Source organism: Cricetulus griseus, chromosome 7 (genome assembly GCF_003668045.3).
Source record: "Cricetulus griseus strain 17A/GY chromosome 7, alternate assembly CriGri-PICRH-1.0, whole genome shotgun sequence".
In the NCBI taxonomy this organism is placed as follows: domain Eukaryota; kingdom Metazoa; phylum Chordata; class Mammalia; order Rodentia; family Cricetidae; genus Cricetulus; species Cricetulus griseus.
This window is the reverse complement of record NC_048600.1, coordinates 116,010,260-116,038,038: the sequence shown is the minus strand read 5'-3', so window position 1 is coordinate 116,038,038 and position 27,779 is coordinate 116,010,260. Positions and strand designations below refer to the sequence as shown.

Here is a 27,779-nt window from a genome sequence, read left to right as displayed (position 1 = left end):
GCAGGGAACGAGGCTCAGTACACCCAGCTGACGGGCACCCACTGGGGCTCTGTTCGAAGCTTCTCCATGGCAGCCTGGAGCTCACGGAAGGTCCTCTCGAGGTTGCTGTTGACCAGGCTGAGGTCGAAGTAGTGGCCATATCCCCTCTGGATTCGGCTGCTCTCTTCCACTGTCCGTCTCAGATCTGCCTCCTGTTCGGCACAAGGGGCTTCAGTCAGTGTCTCCAGCTTGATTCCATCACTAGAGAAATCTACAACCTGCCTACCTCACCCCCAAAGCCCAGCCACAGAGTAGAGATTCCCTTGTGCCTCACAAGGCTGTGCTTCTGCACCCAGCCAGGATGGATGGATGGATGGACGGATGGGAGGAAGGAAGGAAAGAAGGAAGGAAGGAGGGAAGGAGGGAAGGAGGGAGGAAAAGATGCTGTAACACATAGAGCACTAACCGTTAAGCCACCCATGGGTTCTTCACTACAGCTCCAATAATAACACAAAGCTCCCATACAAAGAGGTCACAGTGAGCCGATGGCTCGGGGATCTGCCTGACTCCTGCCAGTGCATCCTTTAGTCTGACCAAGTCCCTTGCTATAGCTTTGAGGTGGCATCAGAACTTACCTGGTACCAGGATGATGCCACAAATGAACAAACTAATTCCCACCCCAGACCTAAAGGAGGCTTGCTGGGAAGGAAGTGGACATCAGGCATAATGGACATCTGAGGGCAGCCATGTCCCAGAGGCTCTGGGTGCATCTGTTGCCAGGGCCATGGCACCCAGAGTTGACATCAGAGGATGCAAGCCCAACCTAGACCACCTCTGTGGAGCAGAGGAGCTGTAGTAACAAGAGTGGGGCAGGGGGAGCCTTGAGCTCAGAGCTGGGCAAACCCTACTCCTGGGGGAATGCTGTGCCAACATTCAAGTTTCCTCTAGAAGCTTCCGCTGGCCATCCCTGTCCTGCAGATCTTCTACTGGCCATGCGTAGTAGGCCTAGAGTCAAAGTTCTGTGTCCCTGGCTCTGTCTGAGAGGCAGGGCACTGCATTCCTCTCTCAGGCCTTCCTCTCTTCAGATACACAAATCACTGACTCTCTGGGCTCCACCACCCCAGGCAACCACCCAGCCCTCCCACCGCTACTCAGATCCACTCACCGTCAGCTGTTTAGTGGACACTCCGCTCTCCAGTGCAGCCCGGTTCATGGCTCGCAGGGTCTCAAAGTCAGGGGCCTCAATGAATACCACATAAGGGACAAACTCGGCTGTCCTCAGGACCTTCACCGCCTGCAGGGAAAGAGTAGGCTGGGAGAACACCTTTATATGGGCTAGGAACAGGAAGGATATGGGGTGACAGGGTGGGCACCTGAGAGTGGGTGCTTGGGGTGCTTGGGGTTCTGGGACCTGGGTCATGAGAATGACAAGTAGCGGGCAGGCGGCTGGAGACTAACTGAAGGAGGCTAGGGCGGGGGGTGGAGGGGTGGGGGGGTCTGGGGATCTGGAAAAGGGCTGGGTCCTTAGCAGTAGTCGAGGGGTACATGAACCCTAGGAGACATACAGGGGTTGCTGAGGGGAGCAGAGTGTGGTAGAGGACACTGACAAACATGAAAGGGAAGGGCTAGACAGTACCTGGGGGTTGACATCCAGCACGCACACCTTGCCGGAGGCAACCACGCCCCGGATGGAGTCGATACGTGTGCCATACAGGTTGCCCTCATACTCGCCATGTTCCAGGTAGCGCCCAGCGCGAATGTCAGACTCCATCTCCCCACGAGACACAAAGCTGTACGCCTGCCCTTCCCTCTCTGTGTCCTTGGGCCTCCGGGATGTGTCTGGAGGGGAAGCACGGATAACCGGTGAGTCAGCCACCCCACCTCAGATATGGGTATGTGGGTTCTGTGTGGGGTGCAAGAACTCAGCTCTGGAGACAACATAGCCTGCTCTCGGTCTTCTCAGAACCTCGTGTCTTCATACACACCTATTCTCACCTTCTCCACGGGCATACGCGCGCGCGCACACACACACACACACACACACACACACACACAATGCACGCGACACACTTGTCTGGGAGGACCTTCGGGGAACAGCTTGCCCGATGCCATGTACACTGATGCTAGCAGAGGCTCAGGGAGGGCGATGAGCAGCCCAAAGCCACATTGCAAGGGTCAAGAAATCTGGGCTTAGCGTTCTTGCTCCTGCCTCCAGCAACCATCACCACCTTCACCTCCTGTGGTCCCAACACTTAGATTAGAAGCCCTGTCTGCCACAGGCCACACACAGCTCAAACCTGTCTCGCCAGACATCATGGTAGACACTCACTTTTTTTTTTTTTTAACCCTTTTTTGCAAGTAAAACTTGAGAGGAGAAATCCTGAAATAAAGCCAGCCCCCTTTCACCGAATCATGAGCCTGCAGTTCCCCTTATTCACCCACAGAGGGCGCACACAGCTCTCCCCGCCAAAGGAACCACCTTGACCTGGTGTCCCTGAAGAAGCTCGCTCAGTTCTGCTCAGTGCTGCTCAGCAACCCTCCACCACCATCCCTCCGTTCTCCTCTCCCATCCACGCTCGCACCTCCCGCTCCCTGGCCCCCACTCACAGGGCACTGTGGTGCCGTAGCGGTCTGGATCCCACAGAATGAGCTTGTTTTTCAGGCTGCGCCGGCCCACACCCTGCGCGCCAATCAGCACCAGGGTTTTCCGGCGGAATGGGGGCATGCGGGCCACCTCCTCATAAATGAGCAGCTCGTGGCGGTCAAACTCTGGGCACAGAGAGATGGCACTGTTCACCAGGCTGCCCCGTGGGGGAGGAAAGGGGCTCTCAGAATGCATTAAGGGTAAGTGTGCTTGAGGCCTGGGAAACAGAGGAATTGGGCAAGCCTAGGAACGAGGCTGGCAGTATCTGAGGCAGAGTAGACCCACAGGTCACTTGTGAGGAAGAGAGAGATACGACATATTAGACAACTTGGACAGGAATTAATACCCACCTGCATTCTTGGTAGTCAAATACATCATTCGCTTCTTTTTCTTTCCTGAAAGGCTGCCACATAGGGTCCCTGGCCACAAGGAAACAAGCGAGTGAGCAAACTGGGCCATGCCAGGTCTTAAATTGGGGCCTGAGGTGGGGAAGGGGGCTCCTACCTGAGGTCGGGGTCAGCTCCAGGTCCCGCTTCACAAATGCTTTCCGCTTCTCCTCCAGCAACTGGCTGGGTATGAGACCAGCACTGCCCCCTTCTACGTGGCATGCCTGAAACGGCACACGCCAAAGACCTACCTGGGTAAGAGGGCCATTCCCGGCACCCCGCCTCTTCTGCCGCACTACGGTACTTGGAGACACTGTAGGAGTGCCCAGGGCTCACCTGCCACCAATTGGCGTCATCTTGGTTTACAATCTGGAGCAAGTCCCCAGCGTTGAAGCGAAGGCCTGCTTCCTTGCAGGGGATGAGGCTGTCTCGGGCAGGGTCATAATCGAAGTGGCATTTAACAAATACCTGAGCCCCAGGGATTTGGGAAGAGTCAAGGGAATGAACGGAGAGCGCATCCACCCTCTTGCTTGGCAGACAGTACAGCCCTCCCTGCCACTCTCCCTCTGTGGAGGAGAGATGCCTCCAGGCCTGCCTACCCTGCCCTCCTGGTATTTCTCTTGGCAAACTGGAGTGAAGAGACTTAGATTTAGCAGTTGAGAAACTGCCCAAGGCTGGGTCAGGCCCCAGGAAAAAGGAAACAGATACCCAGGTAGGGGTCACTGACACCTAACCCTGTATTCTCCCCTCCACCCTCCAGGAGGACAGAGCTCCAAGAGTGCAAAAGCCAAAGAGGAGGCTGAGGTGAACAATTTCACAATAAGGAAGGAGCTCCCAGGGCAGGTAACAATCCCATCTAACTCAGGCCTGCAGGGTGAGGTCTTTGCACTCACACATAGGTGCAAAGACCACAAAGAACACTGCATCTCTTTGCACACTCAGGACACTCGACACAATCACTTGCACACTCAGGTGGGGCTTTCTAGTCATAGAAGCCCATGTATCCCTTGCATATGTGCGTGAATGCCTACACGGAAAACCAGTCAATGGGTGCTTAGGCGCCACGCCACACCTGGAGGCTGTGTGGCTATAACGAACGCCGTCAGCCTGGAGGGCCTGCCGTCTCTTTTTCCTTAGATGAACACTTAGAGACAACAGCTCCAAGAGACCTGGGAGCTACAGCTAAGAGGCTCAGCCATCTCTCGGGCCTTGAGCTGGGTAGGGCTCAGGGAGACAGGCCCACCTGTCGGGGCAGGTGGGGTTCCTGGTAGCTGGGCAGGATCTTGAGGATGACGCTGCCGCTGGCGCTGCGCAGGAGCTCCTGCAATGCCCGGGGATCGCTGCCCACCGGCTGCCCATTCACTTCTTTGATGATGTCACCAACATGCAGCAGGCCTTGCTGAGCCACCATGCCTCCGTGCAGAATGCGAGCAATCACCAACTCACCACCCTCCACTCTGAATGTCACGCCCTGAGTGATGAAAGGAGTGGATGGTAGCGCTATCTCTATTCAAATCCCGCCTCTAGCGGCCCTCCCAATCCTGTCCCACCACCCTCGTGCCCACTCATAAAGTCTCCTGGGCTTATCTCAATTCTTTACTTATAGCCACAGCCTGGAGAGGATCCTGAGGGGGTGTGTGTGTGTGTGTGTGTGTGTGTGTGTGTGTATGTGTGTGTGTATGTGTGTGTGTATGTGTGTGTATGTGTGTGTGTGTGTGTGTGTGTGTGTGTATGTGTGTGTATGTGTGTGTGTGTGTGTATGTGTGTGTATGTGTGTGTATGTGTGTGTATGTGTGTGTGTGTGTGTGTATGTGTGTGTGTGTGTGTGTGTGTGTACACTCACACTCATGCATAGCTGCTCCTAAGTCTACGCAGGCCCTCCCTTGGGCCTCCCACCTGCCCTCGCTCCTCTCCCGTTGGTGGCTCTCTGTCCCCTCCCCCACCAGTCTGATCCTCACCAGATGTTCTCCAGCTGTCTTGCGGATGCCCACCATGCGCACCGCGTCAGGAGGGACTGGCTGATTGCTGAACGTGGGATCTAGACCTGGGCTGGGCGGTGGTGTCTCATAGGTCTTTGAGGCCACTGAGTCATGAGTCTCCAGGAGGGACTGAAAAGGGATGGGAAGAGAAGGGACAATGGGGAAATGCCCCGTTCTGGCTTCCCAACCAGCTTCCAACTAGGAAATTGCCACCCCACCCCCACCCCCGCAGCAGCCACCAGCCAGGAACCTGGAAGTGAGGCTCCTGGAGAATGCGGGCCAGCTCCGCAGCGGTGCTGCTCTGCTCTGCCAGCTGTGCCAGGTCCCGGAGGATTTCCTGCACCAGTTCCAGGTTGTTATCCCGAACAGCCTCCAACTTGGTCTCCTCCAGACGCTCGTGGGCCTGGGGTGTGGAAGCAGTACAGGTGAGGCCAGCCAGACCGGAGTCCTGGAATGCCAAAGAGCACCCCTCCTCTGGCTCCAAGCCCCTAATCCTTAAACCCCACTCACAACGTCACTCTGGGTCCCACTTTAGCTGTGCAACACACACACAAACACACACTCACATTCATGAGTACTTTGTTTTCCTTTCTCCAGCAAATGATGAGTATGACTCTCTTTATGGGGGCTGGAGAGATGGCTCAGCGGTTAAGAGCACTGGCTGCTCTTCCAGAGGACCCGAGTTCAGTTCCCAGCTCCCACATGACAGTTCACAACGGTCTGTAACTCCAAGATCTGACACCCTCACACAGACATACATGCAAGCTAAAACCTGCACCAAAATACAAATAAATTGTTTTTTTTTTAAAAAGCTCAGTTTATGGCTGGACAATCCCAAAGACAGACTTCTGTTTCCATTCTCTTGATTCACATGGTCACCAAAAATCATCAAAATGTCCCCATCTCCCAAGATGATATAAATATATGGGGTCACCATGGTGGTCCGATGGCTCCTTAGACATCTTTTATTAATTTATTTTTTACATTCCAATCCCAGTTCCCCCTCTCTTCTCTCCTCTCCTCACATTCCCTCCACGCCCCCCTCACCTCCCATCTGCTCCTCGGAGAAGGTAAGGCCTCCCTTAGGAAGTCTACTAAGTCTGTCCCATCATCTTGTTGAGGCAGCACCAAGGCCCCTCCCCACCCCCCACACCTCTGTATCTAGGCTGGGCAAGGTATCTCTGACCTCAGACATCTTGCAGCCCAACATCAGAAAGCCATGGAGGTAAAGTAACTTTCCTAGGGATTTGAACCTGGGTCTCTAGGCTCAGTGTTTCTTGTGGGGAAGGAGCAAGCAATCAGTTCATGGGCCAAACAGGATGACTCGTTGTGTAGGCTTGTTATTCAAGCCTGCCAACCTGAGTTTGCTCCCTGGAACCCACATGAAGGTGGAAGGAGAGAAACAACTTCACAAAGCTGTCCTCTACCCCCTGTGCACACTCATTCCCATCATATAAACATCGTAACATTTTTTAAAATATATCTCTTTAAAGAAAGGGGGTGGCATTCCCCTTTAATCCCAGTATTCAGGAGGCAGAAGCAGGCAGATCTGCGTCTGAGGCCAGCCTGGTCTTCATAGAGAGTTCCAGGACAGCCAGGACTACACAGGGAAACCCTGTCTCAACCCCCCCCACCACCACCAAAAAAACAAAGAAGTCAGTACTTGGTGCCAGAAGAGACCCTTGTATTTACTTGTTGCTTTATTAATTCTGGGTTCCATAGTTAGGGACTCTGAAATCAGGGAAAGACCCAGTTCCCAACTGATAAGGTGGTTATATTGAGTATATGAACGCACTCTCCCTGCTGCTCATTTGAAAGACAGCCACAGACACAAGTCACTACATCCCAAAGTACAAAAGCCCCCTCCACTCTATAAGCCATTGTGTTGGGATGAAAGGCTTGTGCTACCACCTTCCAGCCTCAGAATGAGTTCTAGGACAGCCAAGGCTACACAGAGAATGCTGTGAAATATTACTTTAAGATGTGTTAGATTTGTTTATGCTGTGGAACATTTGCTTAATGATGCAGAGATGTGTTCCATTCTTTTATGTTACATTTGTTTAACTCTGTGAAGCTGTGTTACTCTGTCTAAAACACCTGATTGGTCTAATAAAGAGCTAAAGAGCCAATAGCAAGGCATGAGAAAGGATAGGCAGGGCTGGCAGGCAGAGAGTATAAATAGGAGGAGAAATCTGGGAAAAAAAATTGAGGTATGAGAAAAGGAGAGAAGACACCAGGGGCCAGCTACTCAGCAAACCACAGAGTAAGAAGTAAAAAAAAAAAAAAAAAAAAAAAAAAAAAAAAAAAAAAAAAAAGAAGATACAGAAATAGAGAAAGGGTAAAAGCCCAGAGGCAAAAGGTAGAGGGGATAATTTGAGTTAAGAAAAGCTGACTAGAAACAAGCCACGCTAAGGCCAGGCATTTATGAGAAAGAATAAGCCTCTGTGTGTTTATTTGGGAGCTGGGTGGCAGGCCCCCAAAGAGTAAAGAGCAAAAAATAACCAACAACACGGAGAAACTCTGTTTTAAAAAAATGAGAGTGTTGGGTGGTGGTGGCAAATGCCTTTAATTCCAGCACTTGGGAGGCAAAGGCAGGCAGGTCTCTGAGTTCGAGGCCAGGCTGGTCTACAGAGTCAGTTCCAGGACAGGCTACAAAGCTACAGAGAAACCCTGTCTTAAAAAAAAAAAAAGAAGAAGAAGAAGAAGAAAGAAAGAAAGAAAGAAAGAAAGAAAGAAAGAAAGAAAGAAAAAGAACAGAGAGACGGGGATGGTTCGGCAACTAGGCCACAGCTGGATGTATCTGATTTTTTTCCAGGCTAGACTTGGTTAATCATTTTGGCAAGAGTTTTATGTGGAGGGAGCTGTCTTTCCCGTGCTTTAAGACTGTGTGGCTGTCCTGATCCCCAGTGATCCTTCTCCAGTGGATCTGGCATCCACTATGAGCCTTGTCTGAATCTGTTATCTTATTTGAAGCTGCTCAGCAGTGAGTGCCAGCCATCCCTTCCACATTTTGATTGACATTCTACTGAGAGAGAGAGTTTCCTGGGGCTGGGGAGATAGCTCAGACCAGAGGTTCTCAACCTTCCTAATGCTGCGACCCTTTAATACAGTTCTTCATGTTGTGATGACCCCAGAACCCATGTGAATGCTGGGCTGGCAGCAGATGGCCCCTCATCCCAGCCTTGAAAGAAAAGACAGGAGAGCCTCAGAACAAACTGACCAGAGAGACTAGACAAGTCGGCGAGTTCTAGGTTTCCTTGAAAGACCCAGCCTCAATGATTAAGGAGGGAGAGCACTCAAGGACAATTCCCAACCTCAACCTTGGGCTTCCACACACATTTGCATGTGAACCTACCCACACATATATGCCAACAAACATGTTAACCATGCACGAACACACTGAGAAGAAGGCTTCTCCTTTCTCCCTCTCTCCAACCCTTTCTCCTCCTTTCTCTGGGTATTGCTATGAACATTTTTTTTTTGGTCCATTGATAGTTTTATTTAAATATAGCTCTTCTCACTTGCCTACATGCCGTCATAGACAGTTTTGGAGGTTTTCTGTTTTGTTTTTTGTTGGTGGTTGTTGTTGTTGTTTGGGAGTTTCTGGGGGGGTTGTTTTGGTTTGGTTTGGCTTTTGTTTTGGTTTTTGTTCCCCTCCTTTGGTATTTTGAGGCAGGGTAACAGTACTTTTGACTGTCCAGGAACTTGCATCCGCCTGCCTCTGCCTCCCAAGTGCACAAAATAAAGGTGGTTGCCGCCTCCACCACCACCTGGCTGACAGTTTATACTCTATTGTGGCAGAGTTCCACCTGCCTCTGCCCCCAAGTGCTGGACTAAAGTTGTGAGACACTATATGCAGCTTGAACTCAAAAAAAATTTTTTTTAATGTAAGCATTTTAGCTTAAGTATTATTTTGGTACATTTTTCTGCTATAACCAAAAATCGCCTGAGTCTGAGGGCTAGGAATGCATGTCATGTATGTCAGTGACAGTACAACGCATACTTGGAATAGGCAAGAGCCTGGTTCAGTCCCCAGGACCACCAAAAATAACATCAACAACAAAACCACCTTGATACAGAGTAACTGAGAAACAATACAAAGTTATTTCTTACAGTTTTGCAGGCCAGGAAGTCAGAGGCCAAAAGACTTGAAAAGGAGCCATGCTAATTCTCTCCTGTGGCAAAAAGGTTGCTAATCTCACTGAGACGGGTCCACTCTCATGAGTTAACCACCCCCTAAAGGACATATCTGTTATACAATCACATTAAGGGTTCTATGAATTTTACAGGACACACAAGCATTCAAATCATGCATCCTGTATCACAGTGTCTAGTCGCAACACTGTAACAAAAGTTACTTGACTTATTACCATTTCTGTACAATCAGCAAATGTTGATATCTGGATAAATGCTTTATCTTCTCTTAACTTTAGGCTATGCTTTTTTTTCCACTTAATTTTTAATTTGTACATTGATACAGCTCAAATTTCAAAACTCCACTAAAAAATAAACTCAAAGTCTCAGTTCCATCCCTTCCTGCCGCCTCCATCCCCTAATCATGTGTACACTCAGAAGAAACCATCTCATTGGTTAAGGGATTATGTTATTTCCACAAGACTAAAATGTTTATTTCTCCTTTGTTGTAGGATAATCTTGTTGTACACTGTGTGAAGATGTGTCTATGTTTTTCCTCACCTGCCTGTATCATCTGATTGGTTTAAAGAGTTGAATGGCCAATAGCTAGGCAGGAAAGAATAGGCAGGACTTCTAGGCAAAGAGGGGAACTCAGGGTTAGACTCGGGCATGGCAGGAAACACCAGCAAGACATGGAGGGAGAGGAACATAGAGAATGGAGAGAGTTTTACCTCTGCCAGTGGCAGAACATAGATTAACAGCTTGATTTGAGGTATAAGAGCTAGTTGGGAACAAACCTAAGCTAAAAGCCAAGCTTTCATAATTATAAGTCTGTGCCAATATTTGAAGACTGATGGTCCAACAGAAGTCCTACAAGAAAGACTTGATTCACTCCTGTTATAGTACTTTTGTTTTTGTCTTTTTTGTTTGTTTGTTTTTTGAGCCAGGGTTTCTCTGTGGAACAGTCCTGGATGTCCTGGAACTTGCTCTGTAGACCAGGCTGGCCTTCAACTCAGAGATATCTGCCTGCCTCTGACTCCCGAGTGCTGGGATTAAAGACATGTACTACACTGCCCGGCATACTTCTCTTTCCTTTCTTTTCTTTTCTTATTTCTTGTTTGTTTGGGATTTTTATTTTTAGATTTTCTTCATTTTTATTTTATGTGTATTGGTGCTTTGCCTGTAAGTATGCCTGTGAACCATGTACGCACCAGTGCCCATAGAGTCCAGAAAAGGGTATCAGATCCCCTGAAACTGCAGTTACAGACAGTTGTGAGCTTCCATGTGTGTTGTAATTTAAGAAAAGGAGCACTAGAGAGAAAGATGCCATAAGACAGGGTTCAAATAGAGAGTTTTTTTATTGGGGACAGGGATCATAAAAAAAAAAAAGGCTCACGTCTTTAATCCCAGCACTCGGGAGGCAGAGGCAGGAGGATCTCTGTGAGTTCAAGACCAGCCTGGTCTACAAGAGCTAGTTCCAGGACAGCCTCCAAAGCCACAGAGAATCCCTGTCTCGAAATGCACCCCCTCCCCAAAAAAGGGAAAGGGGAGGGGAGAGACCAACTCCAGAAACAGGAACAGCAGGAGAGGAAAGAGGAGGGGGAGACAGAGAGAGATGGATGGAAAGTGGGCAGGGCCCTTTTAAAAGGGAACATAGTGAATGTGCACAGGTGGTGCTCTTAGTAGCTGCAGCTGAGGGTGTATCCTGTCAGAGCTCCATGGACAGGCCATTACAGATGCCTGAATACTAACAATATAGGTGCTGGAACCACGCCTTGGTCCTCTGGAAGAAGAGCCAGTGCTCTTAACTTCTGAGCCTTCTCTCCAACCCTTTTTGTTTGGGTGTTTGTTTGTTTGTTTGTTTGTTTGAGACAGGGTCTCACTATGTAGCCAAGGCTAGCCTAAACTTGGTATATAAACTCGCAGAGATCCTCCTGCCTCTGCCTCCCAAGTGCTGGGATTAAAGACGTGCATCACCACACCTGGCTGTTATCTGTCTGGGTTTCTAACCTGAAAGTTCTCTCTAGATACCATCCCACACGACAAATGTAGATCCCATTCTATTGCTATGACTTTTTAAATGACTCAAGACTCTACAGCACACCTGGAGTCCTATAACTTACTCAACCAGGCTCTGAATATTGACGTAGTTTCTGATATTTTGCTATTGCACTAAGACTGTGGTAAATAACCATAGCACAGTGTTCTCTGTCTGTGGAGATCCTGCACACATTCCTAGAAGTCTGGCTGGGTCAAGCAGATGTCTTCGATACCATGGAGCTGCAGCCAACTTCTTCTGCCACCAGTGTTACATGTGAAATGTCTCCAAAGCTCCTCCCAGTACTAATCAAATTTCTGAATGCCTGCCAGTCAATCCAATGAGAAATGATCTATCAGTGGGGCTTAATTTGCATTTTGCTTATTATAGGTGCAGCCAAGCATCTCTTCATATGTTTAAAGACCATCTGGGTATCTTCTTGTGTGAGCTGTTTGCTCATGTCTTTTGCCAATTTTTTTCTATTTGATTTTTTTCCTTTTCCCATTTTAAAATGTTCTCTCTATATTGAGAAGATTAGCCCTTTATTTGTGACATCTTTTGCAAATCATTTTCCTCTAGCTTGTCATTTATCTTTGGATTCTGCTTATGGTAGTTTTGCCTTGCAAAGATATATATTTAATATGGCTGAATTTATTAGTCTTTCATGCATCTGAATTTTGAGGTTGGGAGGGGTTATTCCTATATGCAGATCTGTTTTCTTCTAGGGTTCATAGTTTCACATTTAAGTCTCTGATCTGCTTGGAGTTTGTTCTGATGTATGGTGTGATTCCTGGATATACCTTGATATCTTGAAAAATGACTGTCGGGATGCGTCAATGCTGTTTATTAAAACTGCACAATAGGAGGCTGGGAGAAGGCTATCAGTAAAGTTCCTGCTTTGCAAGCATGAGGACCTGAAGTCAGATGTTCAAGACAGACGTTAAAATGTGGAATGGGGTGCGCCTGTGATACCAGCAGGCAGAGTAGGGATGAGATGGGGAGGTAACAAGAGGATACACAGATTCCTGCAGCTCATTGGCTGGTCAGCCTGGCCAGACTGGTGAACTTCGGTATCTGTTAGAGACCCTGTCTAAAAAAAGGCGAGAGCTGGAGAGCTCAGCAGCAATAAAATGCACTGGCTGCTCTTGCAGGGGACACTGGTTTGGTTCCTAGCATCTACATGGTGGCTCATGACTGCTTTGAAATCCAGTTTCAGGAGGTCCAATGCTTTCTTCTTCTAGCTCCTTGGGTACCAGGTATGAATATGTTGCGTGTACATATATGTGTGTGTGTGTGTGTGTGCGCACACACACACACACACACACACACACACACACACACACACATATATATGAATAAAAATAAATTTATCTTTAAAAATATAAAGGTGGAAGAGAAAGATCATGAAAAGACATAAGACATCAACCCTTGGCCTTCACACCCATGCTCAAAGTCTCTCATATAAGTACATACTTCAGCCAGGTTGTGGAGGTGAACACCTTTAGTCCCAGCACTTGGAAGGCAGAGGCAGGCAGATCTTTGTGAGTTCAAGGCCAGCCTGGTCTATATAGCTAGTTCTAGGACAGCCTAGGCTGCACAAAGGAACTCTGTTTTGAAAAATAACCAAAAAAAAAAAGTATACACACACACACAAACAGAATAATACACAAATGACACATAAATTATTGTTTCATTTTTATGTGTAATAATAGTAGTGTTACTACTTTAAAAAAAAAAAACTTCATCTAAGCATGTGGGCACACAACTTTAATCCCAGCACTCAGCAGGCAGAGGCAGGCAGATCTTTGAGTTCGAGGCCAGCCTGGTCTCCAGAGAAAATTCCAGAACAGCCAGGACTACACAGAGAAACCCTGTGGAGTGAGATGGGGGGAGAGAGGAAGGAAGAAAGAAAGGGAGGGAGGGAGGGGGGAATCCTTATCTGTAATATGCATACTGAAATGCCTAGAGATAAAGTTGATTACATCTGAGATTTGTTTCAGTTGTTTCAGGAGAGAGGGAAGCAGATGGAGGCATGGATGAAGCAAGATTGTAAATTACCACATGTTCCATATGTTGACGTGGACTGAGTGATGGATGATGGCTCTGTGTACATTTTTTTAATTCCACATGTTTTCTACGCCTACAAGATAGGGGAAGTTTTGTTTGGTTGCTTGGGGAAGCTCCCAATATGTCACCCGATGGTCTCAAACTCTCAGCCTCATATGACCTTTCCACCTCAGTTCCTAAATCCTGGGATTACAGGCATGCATGAGCCAGCCATCAAACCCAGCTTTATACAGGGAGATTTTAGTTTTTTATTACACTGACTTATTTTATTACATTTTACTTATTGAGGGGATCATGCCACAGAAAGCGTGCAGAGGCCAGGGGACGATTTGCTGGAGTCAGTCTTCCGAAATGAGAGCTTAGTAACGTCTCATAGACACACAGCCAGGAGTGAAGTAGACAGACACAATGCCTGACATACAACAGGTCCTTTCCCCTTTCTCTTTCCCAAACAGGATGGGGACAGCACCCTACATCACCACCTAAACTGTCCATCTTCCTCTTGGCTTGCAATGTTCCTGCTAAGGGGGAATGGGCCATTGAGGGGACACAAAAATCATATACAGGGACAGAAACGAGCATGTAAGGGTTGGACATCCCTCCCCCCACCCCCCCACCCCGTGCAAAGCACAGTCCATGGAGCCTGAGAGACAGAAGCTTGCCTGGCTCCAGGACACTTCTGTGCCCAAGGCCAATGCTGGGAATATGAGCTGCAAGAACAAAGGCATTGGGGCACCAGGAATGTGAGCACCACAGCCCAAGTGCAGCTTTTTGGCTAACGGGATCTAGCTCTGACCCAGAGATGTGTCTTGGGCTCCTAAGAAGTTGCTTCTTTGGGCTGCAGCACCTTCTGCTACATGGATGGAGGCAGGACAAGGTGGCTGAAGACACTAACTTGACCAAGAAGGGAGCCAGGCATCTCCCCAGCAACTCTCCTGCCTTCTTGGGCATAAAGACTATGATGGCTGAACTTGGTGGTCAACTTGACTACATTTATAATCAAAACAAGGAAGCTGTGATGAATTTTCTTGATTAGATCATTCAGGGTGGAAAGGTCCACCCTAAATCTGGACCACACCTCCTGGTGGCAGCTCAAAGGATGTGGGAGAAAGACGCCTTCACTTTTTTGCCAGCTTGCCCTCACTCTTGGCAAGTCTATCTATCCTGTTGCTGAGGCATTCCTTCACTGGTATTAGAGCCTGCTTCTCCAGGATTCCAAAGCAGATCTGTAGTGACATCTCGCCTAGCCAGTGAACTTGTAGTAGTGGCCACACCCTTTGGGTGTGGTTTCAGGTGCAGACTGACCTCTTTAAGGTATAGGAACTACAAGCTCATGCTCTCTTGGGTCACAGAGAGCATGGGAAGGGCAGAGACTGCATCTCCTGGAGCAGGAAGACTACAGTGGTTATTTACTCTTATCTGTGTAAGTTGTTCCCTAATAAAAACACCTATTTATCTTTTATCTTGGGTCTGGTGAACTCATTTAAACCCTGCCGTCACAGACCGAAGACCATTAGCTCTCGAGGAATTCCCTAGGACTCCAGCACCAGATTGAAATGGATGAGACATCCAGTCTTTTATAGACCAAACTACCGGATTCTTTAACTTTCCATCAGGAAACAATCGTTGTAAACCACTCTAAGAAATCCTCTCTCTCTCTCTCTCTCTCTCTCTCTCTCTCTCTGTCTCTGTCTCTGTCTCTGTCTCTCTGTCTCTGTGTGTGTGTGTGTGTGTGTGTGTGTTTTATATATTCATTCTATCAGTTTTGTAGTTTTGTTCCTAAAAACTATGACTAACACAATGACCCCCATCAAAGGCTGCTCCACCTATATTCTTATGGCTTCTGCCTGGACTCTAACCCATAGGCAGTCCCAAGCTCAACTTCTGCAGCCCAGAGAAATCTCTGAATAGGGAACCATTAAACACAAAGCAAACATTTTGGAGGGCTGAAAGACAGCTGGCTCACCAGTGCAGAACACTCTCAGCCTCCATCATAACTGCCAACTTCTGGAGGCCTTAGGAATTGAGAGTTGGCTCCACAATGCTGAGTTCATGATTCGATCTCATAATTGGTTTATGCCCAGTGGCTTGGAAGTTAATCGACAATATTCTCTGTCTAATCACAGGCCCCACCCACCGCATCTCCAGTGCCTGCATTCATGATTCCCTGGCTTCCTGTTTAAGTGTTATTACATCTGTATGGATTCTACACAGTCCTAAAGTGAATGTAATTGTAGCTATTTTTACCTTTAAAAACAGAGGATCATGCCATCTTTGTAAACTCCTAGGGGGTCATGCTATCTATGTAAAACCCTAGGGGCCCAGTTTGGGGCTTTTTTGGAGTTTACTTACTGAGTGAAAATTTATTTTACCTACTACTTTTTACTCGGTTATTATTTTACTAGGACTGGTTTTTAACTTTATATGTATGAGTATTTTGCCTTCATGCATGTATGCATACCATGTTTGTGCCTGGTGCCTCAGGCAGCCAGATAAAAGTGTTGAGTAGCCTGGAACTGGAGTTCCATATGGCTGTGAACTGTCATATGGGTTCTAGGAACCAAACCAGGGTCCTCGGCAAGAGCAGCAGGTGCTCGTAACTGCTGAGCCATCTCCTCGACACCCCCCAAAAGGTATCTTATTTTCTGTAGAAGTGATTGATGTATATACAATTATTAGAGGCTCCGGACCCGGGACCCAGGTGTGTGATTTGAATGTCTATGGCAACCACGTGTATCATTTTGATCTCAAAATTATCCTCAACATGACCTGGAATGTAGCTCAGCTGGTAGAGTGCCTGCCCAGCATGAAGGAAGCCATGTGGATCCCCAGTATAACATAACAGGGCACAGGGGTGCATACCTATAATCCCAGCACTGGGAAGGTCGAAGCAAGAATTCAAAGTCATCCTCTGTGACACAGTGAATTCAAGGCCAGCCTGAGCTACATAAGACTCTGTGACTCTCACACACACCCTCAATGCAGGGTTTAGAAACTGGGGACAGGGACATGGCCAGTTGACAGTAGAGGAAACACTAGTACCCTGGATCTACCAATTCCTGAGCTTGAGCCAACAGCAGACTGCAGCTTCAGAACTGCCATAACCATCTCCCTGCAAAACTCTTCCACCCTCTCTTTCCAAGTGTTCTGATATTGGCAAAGGACAGAATTCTCCTTTGAACTCTGGGCTCATAATTAAATTCAAGAACTGAAGCAAGTGCCAGAAAGCAGTGTTCCAGAACTCTCCAATCAAGGGTCACTAGAAGTGATTTGCTTTGGCTATTGGAACATTAGCAAATATCATGCAGGTAAGCAGAGGCTTGGGCAGTGTCTATGATCTGGAATTTGTCTTCCCTCAATTGAAAAATCACCATGTAGGGAAGACAGGGCCACTCTGCTACAGGCTGAAGACAGGGCCACCCACCTATGGCTGAAGATAGGACCACTCTCCTACAGGCTGAAGACAGGGCCACCCTCCTACAGGCTGAAGACAGGGCCACCCTCCTACAGGCTGAAGACAGGGCCACCCTCCTACAGGCTGAAGACAGGGCCACCCTCCTACAGGCTGAAGACAGGGCCACCCTCCTACAGGCTGAAGGTAGGGCCACTCTCCTACAGGCTGGAGACAGGGCCACCCTCCTACAGGCTGAAGACAGGGCCACCCTCCTACAGGCTGAAGGTAGGGCCACTCTCCTACAGGCTGGAGACAGGGCCACCCTCCTACAGGCTGAAGATAGGGCTACCCTCTTACAGGCTGAAGATAGGGCCACTCTCCTACAGGCTGAAGATAGGGCCACTCTCCTACAGGCTGAAGACAGGGCCACTCTCCTACAGGCTGAGAAACTATGTGGAAGGTGATACAATCATCTCAAGTATTGCAGGCTTTTGAGTTGAGACAACAATCATGGTGAGGCCATCTTAGACCACCCAGCTCACCCAGGTGAGCAAGCCCAGGCCAGAAGATCCACCCAACCTGCCCACAAAACCACAAGAACTAAACCACAGCACATCGGATAGTTTGGGATGTAGCAAAAGCTAACTGGTTTGCCGAGCTCCCCACTGCCACACCTTCTCCTCACCATACACACCCTTGTCAAGGCTCCAATCTTATTGGCTCCACTGTGCCCTCATTGTTCAAGAGCCCTTGCTTATGCAGCCAGCTCATCCACTACAGCCTAACCACAGGACAAAGCCTTCTGAGGAACATCAAGCTGAAGGCTAAGACGATACCATAGGAACACTTCCACATCCGTAACCACCGCCATATCCATTAGAGTCTCTTACCAAACAGGTGTCACTCTCCTCACTTCTCAGAAGAAACAACTCATGTCCACAGAGATCAATAGACGTGCTACACCATAGGGCTTCAGCCTGACGGGCCTCCCATGGGCTCATGTTTTTGAAGGCTTGTCCCCTAGACGGTGGCACTACTTAAGAGGGCTGTGGAACCTCTAGAAGGTAGACCTACCTACCTACCTAGCTGACAGAAGTAAGACACTGGATAACAGTCTATTGAAAGTTAGAGCCCAGCCCCTAGTTACCAGTTGCTCTCTGGATCCTGGTCCACAGGGACATGATAAGCCTCCATCAGATGCTCTCACTGACAGGAACTCTGTCATGCCCTCTCTGCCAGAATGGACTGCCCTAAAACCATGAGTGAGAATTACTGTGACATCCCAAAAACCAGTCAGGGGTCACTACTCTTTGTTGTTCATCATGTGGATCCTTCAAATACCATTTCCCCATGCCTCCCTGCAGGCAGGTGAGCCTACGGTCAGCAACTCTACTGGTTTCTAAATGCCATTAGCCTTGGAGTTCTCACCTTGGTGTTGGCTGCTGGAGAAGTACATATTGCTGGGTCCATGTCAGCTCTCTGAGGTGTCAGCCACCTCTATCTACAGTCAACCCTTGGACTTACGAGTTGCCTGCCAAGCTTGCTCCAGAGCCTTTCATTCTCTAGGGTCACTCCCTCAAGTACCCCATCCTTGGCCCCAACTCTACCCATCCCATATGTCTGTCATATCTACAGAAACAAGAGTCAAGCCCAACTCCTCAAAGGCAAAGGAAGGAGGGGGATTACTAAGTACTACAAACAGTTTAACCTGAGGCCACTGGGGACTCTGGGCTACTTCCTTCAGGAGTACCAAGATTTTACAGCTGGATCTTTAATCAAAGTGTTTTGTCTATTGATTGACAAATTCATCTATGGCTATATAATCATTAAAACTGGTAAAAAGTGTGTCCAAAGCAATGGAAAGTGAAGAGAAGGGCTGCGTTGACTTTTGATGAGCAATGGTGTTCCACAGAGAAGGATCTCTCACACAGAGGTGGGAGAGGTTTACTATTCTGAAGTCCTTCTGGGAGATTCCTTCCCTGTTTGTTCCAGAAACAGATGAGAGGAGCCACTGGATGCCCTCAGCATACCATACTCTCAGGTGAGGTGGGCCTCAGAGTTGAACAAACGTCCTCACTATCTTCAGTAGAGTTCTATGCATTGAGAATCATGCCCAGAATTTTCTGAAAGAACAATCTGACCTGCTTATGCTCCAAACATTTCTAGAGGAAGGACTCTACTTACAGTCTGATTCAGTACATCGGTAACTTATCAACAAGGCTGTATGTGAGCTTCTGGGGACTGAGGCATTGTGGGACCTAGTAAGAGGAAGTCAGAGTTCATCTGCTGTTATCCTGGTGCATGCTGGGTATCCAGTGGATAGCTGTTGAACCGATGAGTGGAAGAGTGCATGAATGAAGGAAGGAATGGGGAAATGAATGAGTGATCCCTTTCTGGAGATCTGTCAAGTGCTTGGGCAAGGCCATCAGGGAATGTTACTGAGGGAAGTCACACTTTGAAAAAAGCTGGGTACCACTCAGCCCTGACCCTGTGACCCACAGAAGATGGGGCTTAACCCATACAACTCTGAATCCAGCTTTGGAAGGTTATGGACATAGAGGCTCAAAAATTCATGCATTCAGCACTTCCACTGCCAAGTTCACCCCAGAGAACACTTCACATTTATGCATAAACACTTGGATAGAAGGACATTCACAACAGTGCTGTCCTTTTCAGGGCAAAATCTGCACCACTGCCCTTTCTTTCAGAAGGGGAACTGCTTAACTGCATGGGACACATGTCACGGTTAGTGCACAAGAGTTCAAATGAATCTCACCGTCTTTATCTACACTTAGAGCAATAACTTTACTCCCTCTGTGGATGAGAAATCTCAAAGACAGAAGCAGATTATACTATCATTCCATTTATGGGAAATTTAAAGGCATGTATAACAAGGGCATATTACTAGTGGCTAAACCCATATATAGACAAGGATAGCAAGCATTCTGGGAAATGACATCACCAGGGTTTACTCTTGGGAAGGGACAGCATTTGAAATTAGGAAGGGGGGGTGAATTGTAACATACAACATTTTTTATTTCTTCAAAGGAACACGTAAGAGCTGGAGAAAAGGCACAGCAGTTTAGAGCACTTTTTGCTTCCGCTGAGGGACCCGAGTTCAGTTCCCAGCACCTACATCAAATGGTTCACCACCCTCCTGAAACCCTAGCTCCAGGCAATCTATTGCCCTCTTCTGGCCTCTGTGGATACCCACGTGTAGCATATACTCACAGAGACAAACACACATACACATTAAAAACATATACATGTATTTGTAAGGACTTCAAAAATAAAGCATAAATGCAAAAATAAGCAGTCTCAGTATTAATGTTATGGAAATGGGTGTTTGGGGAGTGGTTACATTATTTTCTTCAACCCTTTCTATTTATTCACTCAACAAAATATTCAGCAAAAGCCAATTATGTGCCAAACACTGTTTTAGGCTCTGAAGACACAGTGGTCATCCAGGAAGACAAACCTTCTTGCCCACCTAGAGTTTATGTGCTCAACATTTGAAATACAAATAATTCTTCCCTCATCTTCTCTTGTGAGGGACAAGGTCTCATTGTGTTGTCCAGGCTTGTCCTGCACTGCTCAAGCAATCCTCCTGCCTCAGTCTCCAGAGTAGCTAGTACCACAGGCATGCATGACTTCTTGCTTTAAATTTTAAAAAAAAGGGTTATCTTCAATAACCAAGGAACACACACACACACACACACACACACACACACACACACACACACACACACACACACACAAACTGCCTTTTTCTTGTTCCCTCCAATCATATTTTCTCCTCCCCAGAATTTCTCAGACTTTTTAATCATCTCCTCTTTTTTGTGTTTTGATTGTTTTTTGTTTTTCTTTGCTTTGAGTGTTTTCTTTTTGTGGTTTCTAGAGACAGTATTTCACACAGCCCAGACTGACCTCCAACTCTCTGAGGTTGACCTCGAAGTCCTGCTGCTCCTGCCTCTACACCCCAAGTGCTGGGATTAAAGAGATAGGTCATCATGCTTGGTGCTTGTTTTGCTCTTTACAGGGCTTTACTATGTCACCCAAGCTATCAAACTTATAGTTCTGCCTCAGATTCTCATGTACAGCAACAGGAACGTATGTATGCCAGGTGTGTCCCTGGAACACAGCCTCTCTCTCTCCCTCCAGCAGAACCTAATGGCCTCCACACCCTACACCAAGGCTACCACAATCCTATGACAAAGTCCCCACAAGGCCCTATGGAAAACCTACCACCTGGGGCTGAAGAGATAGCTCAGTTGGTGAAGAGCTTACTGTACAAGCATGAGGTCCTAAATTTTCGTCTCCAGCACCCAGGTAAAAGCTAGAGTCCCTGGGTTTGCTGTTCAGCCAGTCTACCCCATTAGTAATGAGAAATTCTGTCACAAAAAATAGGGCAGAAAAAATGATTGAGGAAGACATCCAACTTCAATCTCTGGGTTACACACACACACACACACACACACACACACACACACACACACACACACACACACAGTCGAATGCATACACACATACACACACAGAAAAGACAAAGGAAAACCCACCATCCTCTAAACTGCCTCTCTGTCCTGTAATCCTCCCCATCATTCATTCCTGAAGGCCCTGTTGACTGCCTTGGTCTCATCCCCTATCACCTGCCATTGCCTCTGATTCCCAGGTGCATGGAACCATGCCCACCCTCACTACAGTCTTCCTCTCCAGGACCTCATTAACACCCCTGAAATCTGTAGCAGCCACACCCTGTATGGACATGTCAGCCCCCAGAACTGCCCTCCTAGGAAATATTTCATTCCTACCTCCCTCTCTGACCTTGGCCTTCTCTTCCATCTCTGCACCCCCACCACTCCACAGCTGTCGTGCGACCTCAGAGAGACCCAACCTTCACGTGGGTTTCCTCCCTGCCTCTGCTTCCTCCCAGCCTGGGCCCGGAAGTCCAAGTCAGTTTCAGGCTTCATTCAGGGCTCCACCTACATCTGGGCCCTGGATTAAAGTCACCTTCTTCTTCCTCTTTGCCCAGGGGTTGAGTCATCCCACCCTGGGAAATCAGTGCCTGCCAGGGACTGTCTTGGGTCCCTGCTCACTAGATTCTCTCCCCTTCAGTGATCGGTCAAACTTTGCCCTGACCCTTGGATCCCAGGAGAGGAATGCCTGCCTGGACTCAGATTTCCCGGAGAGCAGGTTGACTCCCCAGCATGCCCAGCCTTGCCTCCAGCCCAGCCCAGGAGCACCTCCTTCCCCACACACCAGCCTCCTCCACTCGGGTACCCCACTATGTCCCTCCCCATGCCTTCTTAGCACCCGGCTCCTCTTAGCTCTAACTACCACGTGGTCTTTACCGGGTCTCTGAAAACCTTCATTCCATCCTCCACATGGCTGCCAGAGAGGGGGCTCCTAAATGCCCATGTCACTGTCCCTTCCTGCCTAAAATGTACAAAGCTTGCTTGATACTTGAGGGGCAATATCTGAGCCCCCAGGCATGATCCCCAGTGCCCTCCACAAGCTGCCACCATCTTCACAGCTCACGCTCCTTGTCTCGCACCTGAAGCCCCAGCTTCACACTTCCAACTACCTCTCACTTTGATGTTTCAGCCCAAGCTCTCTTGTGGCCTGAGATGCCTGCCCCTCTCTGCATCCTCCATAGTCATACCAGCCCTTTCTCCAGGAGGCCTCTGCCCCCAGAGACTCAGGTAGGCACCTGTCCTCTATGCTCCCCCAAGCATGTGTGCTATTACAAAATTGTTTGTTTGAGACAGGATTTCTCTGTGTAGCTCTGTAGACCAGGCTGACCTCGAACTCACAGAGATCTGTCTGCCTCTGCCTCCCGAGTACTGGGATTAAAGGCGTGCGCTCATTACAAAATTCTTACAATTTTCTTTTACTGAGTTTGTCTCCCACCTGACACACATGGACAAACACCCAAAGGTGGAGAAGTGGGCAGAACCAATCTGGAGAATCCAACACACAGACATGCTCTTCTCTCAGTCGGATGTTCCCCCTGCCACCTCTCACCAGGTGCAGCCAGGTGCAGCCAGGTGCAGCCAGGTGCAGCCAGGTGCAGCCAGGAGCCACAGAAGCTCCACGACCTGCTCCCTCAGATTCATCTCCCAGGCATAATATCCCTGCACACCCTTTCAGGTGGCCCCTTCTGCCACATACCCCATTCCCAGGGTTCCCCGAGGCTCCTGGTTACACCACCCACCTCCCCCATACACCATACCTTGGCCAGGGATCTGACTATGGGACTTTCCATAATGCCTCGAAGGAAGATCAGGTCCAGTTCCGCAGCCCCGGTGGCATTGGGAAGGGATCCCAGGTTGTCCAAGACCTGCTGCATGGCTGGGGAGAGGCAGTGAGATGGTATCAGCTGGACACAGAAGACCAAACTCCAGCACAAACCCTCCCATCTCCAGCTCCTCAGAAGTCACCCAACAGCGCTTCCTACTCTCCTCTCACAGACACCAGGCCCTTGTATGTCTCAGGCAGAGATCCTAGGGGCAGGCAGCAATTTTCTTGACCTTTTTGTCCACCTTAGGCAATGCCAGCCTGGGAAGGTAGGAGGCTACCAGCAGCAGGAACCAGACCAGAGAGCAGGGGCAGGTGTCCCTTTCCAGATTTTGCCCAGCAACAAAGAACTAGACTTCCCACTCAACCTCTAGCTGAGCGGAAGCATGAGGATTCCACCACCACCTGTAGCTGGCAGGCTCAGGGGTAAGACAGAGCTTGGAGCAGGTCTCTGAGTCCAAGCAGAATCGAGCAGTCAGCAATGCAGAAGGCCAGGACCAATGCAGCACCAGCTCAGTGTGATACTGCACAAGTCACTGTCCCTAGCTCTGACAAACATCATTCTTCAGAAATTAATGCATGATGAAAAGTCAAAACTGAAGCCTGACATACTATCGGGGCTAGAGAAACTAGCACTCAAGGATGGCTGTGGGTACCAAGGGCAGAGGTCAAAAAACACATCACCCCAGGAATGACCACTCTCAGCCTGGGATGAGATATAACCAAGGACATCAGTACACCTGAAAATGGCCTCTGAGACATGGGGCTGTCTTCACTCCCGGGTGAAGGTGGGAGGGAGCTCCAGGGGGTGGAAGGAAGGAAAAAAGCATTGTGCCCAGATGGGAGCAAAGATGGGCAGGGGGTATCATTACTCTGCCACCCACGCCTACATCTGCATAACAGCGTCCAAACCCTGCAGGAGTGGGGAAAGGCTTTCTGGCGCCTCTCTACACTCTTCTCAGAGCTCCCCTTCTCAAAAGAGTGAGGGTGGGCAGCAGGGGGCCCTAAAACTGGACCTTGGAGAGGATGGCTTAGGGCGCTGAACCCCCATTTCTTTCCCCATCTTCTCCATAAATAACAGCCGAGACTGCCTCCAGACCCTTCCTTTCCAGCTCTCAAGGACCAGAGACTTAGAAGGTCCTTCTTGGCTTTCAAAGAAGCCAAGTCAAAGCCCTCCCCATTCTGCCAAATGTCCACGGTCCAGCTCACCGACTCCCCAGACAACCAGCTATTGGGGTTGGGGGACTGAACGGGGGGGAGGGGAGTGATGCCCTGTGCCAGATCCGCTCTTCTGGCTGATGGGCGTCCATTTCTCCCCTAAGGGTGTTGCCCAGGTGCCCCAGAGCCCACTATGGGATGGTCGGCTAAAGGGAGAGTACCCCTCCCCTGGCCTCTCCACCCCACCTCTTCCTACCTTCCCTACAGAGCTCTGCCTCTTCAGAGGATCCCAGGGAAATCCCCTCCAAGGAAGCCCCACTGCCTGGGCTGCAGGCCATGGCGACCCCTTGGCGATCCTGGAACAGTCTCCCCCGAGGTCGGCGCCTTCCCAGCCAGACGCGGGCTGAGCTAAAGAAGGCGGGACTCTCGGGCGCTGCAGGATCAGCCAATAGCAAGGCTCCGCCTCCTGGACCGCCTATTTGATTGGCCAAAGCCCGCCTGCTGGTGAGGAGGGGGCGATGATGGGTGGGAGGAGGGAGGTGACAGGAGAGAGTCTTCCTAAACTGGCCTGGTCCCTGTCACTTACTGTCACCAGTACAGGTACGGAGGTGGCAATGAAATCGGGCTTGCACGAGTGAGGTAAGTCCCTCAGGACTGGGGCCTCCCTCTCGGCCAGCGCAGAAATCCCAGGTGACCGGCAGAATTTGACTCCCATCTTGCTTTTGCACCTCTCATATGGATGCCCCTCCTCTATTCCATCCCAAGCTGACTCCTACCCGATCCCGCACCACACCTCTGACCTTTGCCTCTCCCTCACTGCAGGCTAGCTTCTTTACAATAACCCTCTCAACCGAAGAAAGCCCTCAAGAACAGCTCTGGGTCCTCTCCCTGGCAGGTGCAGGAAGGTGGTAATACCATTTTAACAAGAGGCAAGTATCTTAACCTCAAATGTCATCCACTGAAGCAGTGTGGGGAGACACAGAATGGTGGTACCCATGAAGCCGTAGAGGGACCAGTTCTTGAATCCATCTCAATAGTAGCTTCTCCCTTTGCCATTATTATCCATCAGGTGAGGGGTGACACCCGGGAGCAAGCCAGGCACTTTAGAACTGGGGGAGGGAAAAGGTGAGGACCCATTTATGCAGCAAGAATAAAAGTGGGCAAGAGGAAAGGCCTTGGTAACTACCCAGGCCCTGGACCCCATGTGTACCCATGTGTATCCATGAGGCCACTATTAAGGCACTGCTGTTGCTGTTGCTGCCACCTCCAGTCAGACATTCCCAGAAGAATGGCACCAGGTCGCCTTGCACCCCTGGTTGCTATGGCAGCAGGCAGGATTACACACCAGGGCAGTAACCCAGAGATGGAAGAGATATTTAAAGGGACAGCTCCCTCTGAACACAGGCCCACATCCTCAACTTGTTTCAAAGAAAGGAGTGAGCCGGGTGAAGAAAGAAGAAACAATGGGGCCATAGTGAGCACAAGATGTCTAAATTCCCATCCTGTGTGTGATGCCGCTCACCTGTCCTCAACTAAAGCAAGAGAGAGCCTCCCATAGTATCAAGGGCCATTTTGATCCATGGGGAAAGGATGGAGAAGGAACTTGCTAGTTTCACCTTCGAAGAAGCCAAAGCAGGAATGCCCCCATGGAAACAGGGAGAAGTGGAGAGGAGCCTGACCTCAGGTGAGGGGCACAGCTGGGTCTCTGTCAGACCCATGGGAAGTGCAATGGCCACCAAATGACAAGGAGCAGGATGCACCCTTAGATTTTGAGGCTAAGATGCCAACAGAGGACTAGCTAGGGGAAGGGAGCACATGGTATTTCTTCCTTTGGATACAGAAGCAAAGAACAGCCCACAGCACGGCATCTAGGGGAACAGGGCACCAGGAGGTGTTTGAAAACTCAGGCCACACCCATAGGCATGGGCTCCTACCCTGTGTGCCCCTACCACGTGGCCTGCAGCTGGGAACCTTCTCCCTGTGCAGCCCTGCAGGTCACCATTAATAGGTTTACTTGGCAAGCCCAGATGAGAAGCCTTTAATCACAGGCTCAGGGATGGGTCTCATTGACTCCTAAGCAGCTTTAGAGCAGGCTAGCAGGGGGAGAGGCCAGGAAGCATGAAGAAAGCATGAGCCCCCCCTCAAGAAGCTGGGGACATACCATGGCATGGAGAAAGAGACTTTCCTGGGGGCGGAGGTAGGGGTGGGGGTAGGGGATGGGATGGGTGGGCAAAGGGGTCACAGCTTAGATTCTGGCTGGTACACAGCAATGTTCGTTTTCTTAGAGGGTAGGGACAAGGATTCATTCTATGCAAAGTGGGGACCTGGAATGTCTTGCAGAAGGAGCAGCGGGATTCACTGCAAAGAATTCAGACTGTTCAGGGCGTCTCATGGCTGGAGCCAGAGCCCTTTCAGAGCTTCTAGACAAGGAACCTAATTTTGGTGGGTCTCAGAAAACACTCAAGGGTCCAGGAACCACTGGGGTGGGGTTCCAGGGCATGGATGCAGGTGGATGGGGGCCCACTGCTGTCATCAGAGTCTGGGAGATCTAGGAGCAAAATCAAAAATGTCAATCCCATCCTGCCACCTTATCTCAGAGGAAACAAGTCCTCAAACAGAGATGACTGACTTACAGGTGAATCAATGCCATAACAGCACAGCCGTGGTGGCGCCAGCCACCACCGCAGCAGCAGAATAATTGTGGAAACTCCTCATAGCAATGAGTTCTCCACTCCCATTGCCTTTGAATGTCATATCAACTCTTTTAGAAGTTCAGGCTAGGCAGTTCCCAGGTGGCTGCTGGGCTTTTGCAGCCTATGTACTCTAAGGCTGAACACCTACAGAACTTTGTGCAAGCATCCCTGGGGGAGGGGGTTGTCTCTCTGTTTACACCTACACGTCCCACCCACCCCCAACCTCTGGATAGGCAAAATGTACTAAGGACTTCTCAGTCCCTCTAACCTGTACTTATCCTCCAAATCCAGATTCCCCAGCCACGTCCTGGGGCACTTCCCTGCCATTCCCGTCCAGCTGCAGTGTGCACCATCTCTGAAGCAGGCACCCTGGCCCTCAGGCAGTTTGCTACATCTCCAGCGCTACCTGGAGCAAGCTCAGGTCTTACTCTGCTCTATCTTATTTCAGGGAGAAGGCAGCCTGAGGGGTGGGGTGACGGGGGAGGAGTGTGAAAGTGCCTAGCTACTACTGCTATACCCACCCCCTTATCCTTGCCCAGCCCCCTCGGGAACCACTGAGGCAGGCTGACTGCATAACCCTCTTCTTACCAGACTCGGAGTTTGTGGCCGCAACTGGCATGGTGAGGTCGGTGAGGACTCAGAATCAGTCTCCTAGAGTGGGAGAGAGGAGGATGAGAATGTACAGGGCAAAGCCAGGGACAGCAGAGACGAGGAAGGGTATCCTCTTCAGGAACAGCCACATTCGAGGAAGAGAGCATTGTCCAGAAATGGGAGATTGGATTACAAGAGTGACCCCAAGTGCCCTGGAAATCAAGAAGAGCAGGTGACATGCCCCCTCTCAGAGGCGGGAGAGACAAGAAGGATCGAAGAGGTTACTCAGTTTTTCCCAAGGCTCCAAAGCTGGTAGGAGAGCTATAGTGAAAACCTAGGTTTTGTGACTCTTAAGAAAAACAGTATTCCTCACTGGGTGTGATAATGCCCACCTGTGCTGTAGTACAGCTACTCAGGCC

General features: G+C 49.4%; 1 protein-coding gene across 4 annotated transcripts; it reads right to left on the bottom strand.

Moving 5' to 3' along the window:
* Positions 1-14: 14 nt before the first annotated feature.
* Mpp2 (membrane palmitoylated protein 2) lies at positions 15-27,388 on the bottom strand. Of its 4 annotated transcripts, XM_035448031.1 has the most exons (15): positions 27,358-27,388; positions 22,836-22,972; positions 22,596-22,606; positions 19,888-19,902; positions 17,583-17,598; positions 5,239-5,391; positions 4,968-5,117; positions 4,253-4,480; positions 3,346-3,477; positions 3,128-3,233; positions 2,974-3,042; positions 2,587-2,748; positions 1,616-1,818; positions 1,145-1,273; positions 15-191 (listed from the first exon to the last, which is right to left on the bottom strand). In XM_035448031.1, the coding sequence occupies exons 1-15, from the start codon at positions 27,386-27,388 to the stop codon at positions 15-17; spliced, it is 1,719 nt and encodes a 572-aa protein (XP_035303922.1). The 4 variants fall into 4 exon arrangements, with proteins under 4 accessions (XP_035303922.1, XP_035303924.1, XP_027283742.1 ...); XM_035448033.1 differs by lacking the exons at positions 17,583-17,598; positions 19,888-19,902; positions 22,596-22,606 and having other exon boundaries at positions 22,854-22,972; XM_027427941.2 differs by lacking the exons at positions 17,583-17,598; positions 19,888-19,902; positions 22,596-22,606; positions 27,358-27,388 and adding an exon at positions 24,333-24,414 and having other exon boundaries at positions 22,854-22,972.
* Positions 27,389-27,779: the final 391 nt, after the last annotated feature.

What these genes read in the sequence shown, in the direction of transcription:
- Mpp2 (XM_035448031.1), bottom strand. Translation starts at nt 27,388, where the DNA reads ATGCCAGTTGCGGCCACAAACTCCGAGTCTG. An exon ending in AGACAGCTGGAGAACATCTG is followed by an intron (nt 4,481 to 4,967) that starts GTGAGGATCAGA and finishes TTCATCACTCAG; the next exon opens with GGCGTGACATTCAGAGTGGA. An exon ending in ATGACGCCAATTGGTGGCAG is followed by an intron (nt 3,234 to 3,345) that starts GTGAGCCCTGGG and finishes GTGCCGTTTCAG; the next exon opens with GCATGCCACGTAGAAGGGGG.